The sequence below is a fragment of the Suricata suricatta genome, chromosome 8, assembly GCF_006229205.1.
Source record: "Suricata suricatta isolate VVHF042 chromosome 8, meerkat_22Aug2017_6uvM2_HiC, whole genome shotgun sequence".
Lineage (NCBI taxonomy): Eukaryota > Metazoa > Chordata > Mammalia > Carnivora > Herpestidae > Suricata > Suricata suricatta.
In genome coordinates, this window is record NC_043707.1 from 68898826 (window position 1) to 68906751 (window position 7926).

The 7926-nt window shown below is 40.6% G+C and overlaps 1 protein-coding gene across 1 annotated transcript in view; it reads left to right on the forward strand.

Moving 5' to 3' along the window:
* The window catches only part of GBP5 (guanylate binding protein 5), a 14044-nt gene extending 6800 nt beyond the window's left edge, over nt 1–7244 (forward strand). Inside the window, exons 4-11 of the mRNA XM_029947580.1 lie at nt 89–198; nt 444–640; nt 984–1226; nt 2237–2517; nt 3299–3511; nt 4944–5046; nt 5332–5513; nt 6905–7244. Of these exons, the coding sequence (XP_029803440.1) occupies nt 89–198; nt 444–640; nt 984–1226; nt 2237–2517; nt 3299–3511; nt 4944–5046; nt 5332–5513; nt 6905–7021 (1446 nt within the window). The 3' untranslated portion in view covers nt 7022–7244. The remainder of the gene's footprint in view (nt 1–88; nt 199–443; nt 641–983; nt 1227–2236; nt 2518–3298; nt 3512–4943; nt 5047–5331; nt 5514–6904) is intronic.
* Nucleotides 7245–7926: the final 682 nt, after the last annotated feature.

The window sequence follows — 7926 nt, forward strand, 5'->3', positions numbered from 1 at the left end:
TTGTTTAACAGTTGTAGGTTAAGGGTCTATTTTTAATGATTGTTCATCTAGGAATACCATGAGTCATGACTTAAATTTGTTCTTCTAGGGTGACAAGAATAATGATACCCAGATATTTGCACTGGCATTACTACTGAGTAGTACCTTTGTATACAATACTATGAACAAAATTGACCAGAGGGCCATGGACTTACTGCAGTATCCTTTTGTGGTCTCAGATGGCACCAACACCAGAAAGAACTCTATGCCTCAGTTGTGTTTGTGAGTCTCTGTGAATCAAACAGAAAAGTGAAAACATAATAAATATGAGTCCCTATACTTACAGATGAAATGAGTAGTTGGGTTAAGACCCACAGGGAAAACAAAAGTATAGGAAGGCATGGAATTAAATACGGGCTTATATGCAGTACTATATCCACAAATTTTCCTTAACTGCAACCCAGCTATGTGACAGAACTGTCAAGTCTGCTCTGGACAGTATCCTCACCTGATCTTGATGGGGTTGAAGATACAACTAACTTTGCTAGTTTCTATCCAGACTTAGTGTGGACTCTGAGAGATTTCTACCTATCCCTAGAAATAGATGGGCAACTTATCACAGAAGATGAATACCTGGAGAATTCACTGAAGCTAAAGCAAGGTAACAGGGACTTCAGTTTTGGAAAGAGAGAGAGAAGTAATACAAGAAATTACCACTTGTGTATAGGCAGTTAAATTCATTCTCACCTGGCTAAACTACCAAACCAATATTAATTTATGGTGAACTAATAGACTCATCAATATTAAATTGTATTACTCCCTGGTCCTTGAAGCAAATTTTTTCTTTATTTTTTTTTCCCTGATTAGTTACTCTTTAGCTTTTAGCTTAGGTTCTGTGAACATGTATTGAAATAAATAAGCAGGTGGAAGGCACATTTAATTGAAGGGAATAAATTCACACAAATGTTAATGTTATACTAAGTGAATCCTATTTCCTTCCCCAGGCACTGATAAAAGTATTCAAAATTTCAATTTGCCCCGTCTATGTATAAAAGAATTCTTTCCAATAAGGAAATGCTTTATCTTCGACTCTCCCGCTCACTGCAAGAAGCTTACCCAGCTTGAGACACTGGATAATGATGAGCTGGATCCTGAATTTGTGAAACAAGTGGCAACATTCTCTTCCTACATCTTCAACCATTCCAAGACTAAGACTCTCTCAGGAGGCATCAAGGTTAATGGACCCTGTGAGTACCTTTTTTAGGTTTTTCCTTCAATTCAACATAAAGAATGCCACTGTTCGAAGTTTCTGCTTCCACTGTCAATGTTGAAAATGCATTTTATGAAATTCCAGTGGATACCAAAAATATTTCTAGTCCTTTTTTAGTAATGCCTCCAAAGTATAATAAAATAGAAATGTAACCTGAAAAAAGGTCAAGTTAAAGAAGTTCTCCCCATAAGTGGTCCACCATTGAATTAGACTAATCATTTGTTCCACCAATACAGAACATGATATGTCACAGCCTTTGGCAGACACAAGATGAGAAATACATATATATTCTCTGTAGAAGTGAAGTGAGTTCATAGAAACATTAAACAGAGGCCCAGGTTGTCTAGAACCCTAAAAGAAATCTAAGCAGACTTTTAGGTCCAGTTTCTCCAACAGCGTCTATGTCTCAGAAGTCTGTACCTTATTGCTGCATTCAAGAAGGAAGTTGAGTGCAAACAAAAGTATGCAATAGACAAGGGAGACAAGCAGGAAAGTTCCAACAAATGGTAAAGGAGACATGGTCCAATGTGCTCACTTTGTGCTTTTTCAGAGCAGGATAATATTCATGCCAGCTTTACATACTGAAGGGAAAGACTGAAGGCAATTCTGAAGGGAATAGAAACCTGAGGAAGAGGGAAAGAAAGGGAAGAGTAAAGAGGCAAAAGGCCCATAGCATTCAAATCAAACAAACATGCCTAACTTTATATAACCATTTTCTCATTTCTCAGTGGGAAAAAGACAAAACGCAGATGATCACATACATCTTGAGTCTTCCCCTTTGAATACTTGTATCTTAAAAAGAACAATCTTGCTTCTTGGTCACATAATTTCCCAGAGGAACTTATTTGGGCCACATGAACAGTGTGAAGAGTGCTAAAAAAAAAAAATGCAGGCAATGTGTTGGGAAATTAACATTCACAGAATTACTCAATGTGGCACATATCCTCTTTCTTGCAAATAATATATGCATCCTTTTCCCCTGTGAAGATCTAACAAGCCTAGTGCAGACCTTTGTTAATGCCATCAGCCGTGGGGATCTGCCATGCACAGAGAACTCAGTTGTGGCTTTGGCTCAGATCAAGAACTCAGCAGCAGTAAAACAGGCCATTGTCCACTATGACCAGCAGATGGGCCAGAAGGTGCAGCTGCCCACGGAAACTGTCTCTGAGCTCCTGAACCTGCACATGGCCTGTGAAAAAGAGGCCACAGAAGTCTTCATGAAGAACTCTTTCAAGGATGTGAACCAAAAGTTCCAGAAGGAATTAGAGGTAATTATCTTCTTTTATTTCCCACTCTAGTTCATGGGGCTTATGAGCAATACGAGGCAAAGTTGATTTTTATTACTATGAAAGGCAAATGGGGAATGAATGATGAAAAGCAATCCTTACCAGACTGAAAAATAATGATTACCACTTATGTGATCAAGAGATCACTGTTACTCTGAAAACAAACAAACAGGTAACTACTCTGGGCCCTACAGATTCTGAAGCTTTCACATACACACAACTCACCTTACCACGTTACACCTATAGACTATTTTTCTAAAGTCATCTTATCCCTTAAACCAGTGTATTCATAAAATATTCATTAACTTTCCTTTTTTGTTAAATAAGCATACAGAATTGCCAAATGGGCCTACTAAAACTTATATCTCCAGGTTTAATAGGACATACTATATCATTCCAGCCAGGCATTGCGTTCCCCTTACTCACTGATAACCGCAGGCCCAGTGTCACACTAAAACCAGAAATGTTGTACAATAGTAGGTTGCATTTAAAATTAAGGCTTGAGTCTAGAGATTTATAGTCTGAAGAGAACATCCAAAGCAGATATAGCAAAACAAAGAGGTTTTAGGGGATTCCATACACAAAAATAATTTTTTTACAGTGTATATTATCTTTGGAACTTTTCTAGGTTTTGGTGGGAAGGATACAGTCTTACTTGTAGTCCTCCAGTTTCTAGAAAAATATAAAGATTCCTCTTGAGAACCATTTCTAGAAATGTTGAACTGTTGTTAACGTTTTTCCATGGACACTTATCCCTTTGAAGGCTCTGCTAGAAGCCAAGAAGGATGACTTTTATAACCAGAACATGGAGGCATCATCGAACCGTTGCTCAGCTTTACTTCAGGCTATATTTGGTCCTCTAGAAAATGAGGTGAAGCAGGGGATTTATTCAAAACCAGGAGGACACCATCTCTTCATTCAGAAGACAGAAAAGCTGAAAGCAAAGTACTATCAGGAGCCTAGGAAAGGAATACAGGTATTCTGAGTTTTATCTATCAATTGGAGGGAACTACAAGGAAATTATTTCAAAAATCAATGGGGACAGGAAGAAAGTATTTACATTCTAATGACAGCTGTGGAATTACACTGAACTACATCACCATACTCACCAGACTTTTATTGCAACCATGAACATTCACTGTAATTAAGGGACTTTCTTGGTTAAGTGGCATAGAATCCCAATAATTTTTTTAATGTTTATTTATTTTTGAGAGAGAGACAGACAGAGCCTGAGTAAGGAAGGAGTAGAGAGAGGGAGACACAGCATCTGAAGCAGGCTCCAGGCTCTAAACTGTCAGCGCAGAGCCCGATGCTGGGCTCGAAGTCACAAAGCATGAGATCATGATCTGAACCGAAGTTGAATACTTAACTGGCTGAGCCACCCAGGCACCCCTAGAATCCCAATAATTGAAGCTAGCTTGAGGGGAAAAAAAGATTATTCCTTGGCTTACTTAAACTAAAAGCAAGACATTTAAATGTCATTGTAAGTATAGCTACGTTCAGTAGTTCAAACAATGTCATAAATTTCCTCCCTTCCTTCTTTCTTTTCAACATCCACTTTAGTTTTTTGTTCTGTTTTCCTCACCATTGGTTTCATTCTCAGGCAGGCTTACCCCACATGGCAACAGGGTGACACCAACAGCTGCAAGCATAATTAGTCTTTCATGCTCTCAGTCACAGGGAAAGTGTATATTTGCCCAAAATTCATTTCAGTCTTTTTTTTTAATTTTTAAAAATGTTTTATTTATTTTTGAGACAGAGAGAGACAGAGCATGAGCGAGCAGGGGCAGAGAGAGAGGGAGACACAGAATCGGAAATGGGCTCCAGGCTCTGAGCTGTCAGCACAAAGCCCGACGTGGGGCTCGAACGCGCGAACATGAAATCATGACTTAGGTCAAAGTCAGAGGCTTAACTGACTGAGCCACCCAGGTGCCCCAGTCTTTTTTTTTTTTTTTTAAGAAAGAGAGAGAGGGAGGAGAGCAGGGGAGGGGCAGAGAGAGAGAAGGAAGCAGAGGATCTGACACAGGCTCTGTACTGACAAGCAGAGAGAGCCCTATGTGGGGTTTGAACTCATGAACAGTGAGATCATGACCTGAGCCGAAGTAGGGCACTTAACCACTGAGCCACCCAGCCCCTCCCCCCAAATCAGTCTTTAAAAACACCCAGGAGTAGTATTTCCCCACCTGTACCCAAATTCTTTGCACCTAGTGGCCTTAGGTGCTCTGATTGGCTAGCCAAGGGCTTGTGCCCACCCCTGTGACAGAAGAGACTTGATTGGCAATTTTACCAAGTATGAGGCTGAGCACTTCCATGAAGGAAAAAGATCTTGGGACAAAAAAGAAACAAAGGTTTATAAAATTCCTAGTCACCATTTCCTACTTCTAACTGCATGTTTTTGGGGTTTGTAGGCTGAGAAAGCTCTGCAGGAGTATCTGCAGTCCCAACAGTCTACAAGTGATACCATCTTGCAGACAGACCTGGCTCTCACAGCGAGACAAAAGGAGATAGAAGGTGAGACGAAAATGAAGGAGATGGAAGACAGACGTTTCTACATGTTTAATTTAATTTCGCCTGGTTCACCTACACTCAGTAAACTGGAGCTAGAGTGCCAAAGATGATTCCTAGCTCCTCAGGCTAAATCTGAATAGGGCATGTACTGTCAGCTGCAATCTAGTTTCCTGGAAGGAAAGCACCGTTTCAGGGAATTTTCTTTATGACGTAGTAGCAATAATGAGAGCGGGAAGCAGAAGAAAGAGGCCCTTTAATCCTAGAGAGGGTTGTCATTTTCTTTCTTAGAGGAACGTAGGAAAGCAGAGGCTGCAAGGATTGAAGCACAAAGGTTGGAGGCAATTCAAAGGCATAACGAGCAAATGATGGCACTAAGGCAGCAACACCATCTGGAACAAGTGAGACAAATGGAAATACTCCGAGAGCAGCAGAGAATACAACAGCAGAGGGAACTGGAACGTCGACTCCAGGTATTCATTAATTATTTCATCTCAGGATTTTCTCACATCTCCCCTCCCTGTATCGATGAGAGCAGGACGCAGTGACAAGGGGGGAAGGCAGCCTAGTACTGTGGCTCAGGACAAGGACTTTGGAGTCAAACATCCCAGGTATGAATCCCAGCTTCCACCTCCTACTAAATACATGGTTTGGGCATGCTATCTATCCTCTCTGAGCCTTGGTTTCCTCTTGAGGAAAAACAGAGATAGTAATAATACCCATTTGATAGGGGTATGTTGATAATTAAGTGAGAACATTTGTTTTAAATTGTGCTTGGCCCAGAATAAGCACTAATATGTGTTAAAAAGCCCAGGACGTTTCTAACCCCTGGTAATTAGTGCTTGTTTGTGTTCGTTGTTGTTGTTGTTATCTTGTTCACTCCTCTCGACAGTCTTCTTCGATGGTGATTACCTTGTTTTAAATTAATTCATCTCTTTATGTCTATGCCTGAATCATCACTGGTTCTGAAGGCCTTCACCTGTAGTTTGTTTCATTCAGTCCATTGCCATTATCATTGCTCACAAAGCAGTAGCTCCTATTTATTTCACACTATACAAAGCACTTTGTATCCATGTTCTCACTTATTCTGTTCAATGTGAAGCACAGTTTTAGGTCCCTATTTCTGCAATGAGAAAAATGAAGTTCCAAATAGAGATAGCTCAATGCCAGTATCAGTTGAGCAAGTTATCTGAACTGCCTTCCCAGAGAATAGGATCTGCAATGGTTTGTCTCTGCAAACTTGGTGTAAAAATCCTAGGTGAATACTCTTCTGAAACAACCCTTCCCCAGGGTGGCCAGTTTCCCAGGCACCTGCTCCAAGAACTTTTGTGATTACAGCCCTGCACTGAAGGGCAGTATAGTCAACCTGGAGTTCTTGATCCCCTCACTTTCCTTCTACTTCTGCCCCATAACTGTGGAGACCTAGAAAAAAATTGCCTCATCAGAGACTCAGACCCCTTGCCTGATTGCAGAGATCACCTACACACCCAGTTGTATGAGCTGGCATTCCTCTCTGTATAGATGAGAATTAAGCTGAGATGTGACAAAGATCCTCTGGGGAGGATGTATAAGATAAGGGGAGAAGGAGGAGGGGGCCGCAGGGTATACTACTTGGGACACCAATATTTCAGGAAATGGGAGATGATGATGTTTCTGAAACTAGAGAAACAGATATGAGATTACACAAGTAGGAAACCAAGAATGAGAAATGTGCATGAATTGAAAAGAATTCAGAGACTGTCTTCTGTTATTTACTGATGGATTAAAATAAACAAAGAGAAATCAATAATTTGGGCTTTTTCCCCTCAAGTGATCTGGACATGAATGTCTGCTAAGTTCAGTTGTTTTACTTATCACTCTTTAGGAAGAGTCTGAAAAACTCAATAGGGAAATCGAAAATGAACGCAGAAGACTTCAAAATGAAATCGATGCTCTCCGGAGGAATACCGTCTCACACGATGATTCATGCATCTTACTCTAAAGAGCTAAACATCAAAACTTTTCTCATTCACTTTCACTAAAGACAACAAAGAATGAGAAACTCTAGAACTTGGGACACTCACTACTTCAATATACTTCACAATTATTGTATCAAACTTTTGTATAGCTTTATAAAGTTACAAGCCTTGTATTAGTAAAATGTACATTTCAATAAGTCCATAGTTTAATTGATGATAGCTTCCTTAAAGAGACTATGAATTGTATAATAAGGGAATTTTATCAATGTCTCCATTTTGGGTTATATTGGGTTAGTTCCATCCTGGAAAACTTTGTTTTATAACCCAATTCCATCCCTCCAATTTTTCAATATTGCACTGGGGGGATTGGAAGTGGCCTAAGGAGTGTGATTCACAATGAGCTAAGTCAAAGTAGAATTTGGCCAAAGTCCTGGGCTGAGTTAGGCATCACCCCTGCCAAGTGGTCTTGTGCTGGATGCCTTGGGTTCAAAGACCCAAGAAAGTAAAGGCCACTCCTTAGTTTCTGCCAATCAAAAGCATACTGCTGTAATGACAGTCTTGCCTGCTATTCAAGCAGCTGCAAGGCTTGGGTTGTAAAGAAGTGGAGGAGGGGGAGGGGGTGGGCGAGGGGGAGGGGGAGGAGGCAGCGGCGGCAGAAAAGCAGCAGCAGTGTGGCGACAGGTTGTCCTTATGGGCATCACATTGGCACACTGACTATGGCTGTTTTTCAAGTACTCATCACGTCACATGCATGCCTCAGATTGCAGGCAGAGTAGAGAACCTGCAGACAACCTCATCATCTGAAGAACTTTGCCTAAAATAGGTTGGCACCAGACCTTCTGAGTCCTGTTTTATTTATGTGGAATTTGAATTGAGATTCTTCGTAAGGACATAAGCCTCAATTTATTTACACTTGACTGAAGTAGAA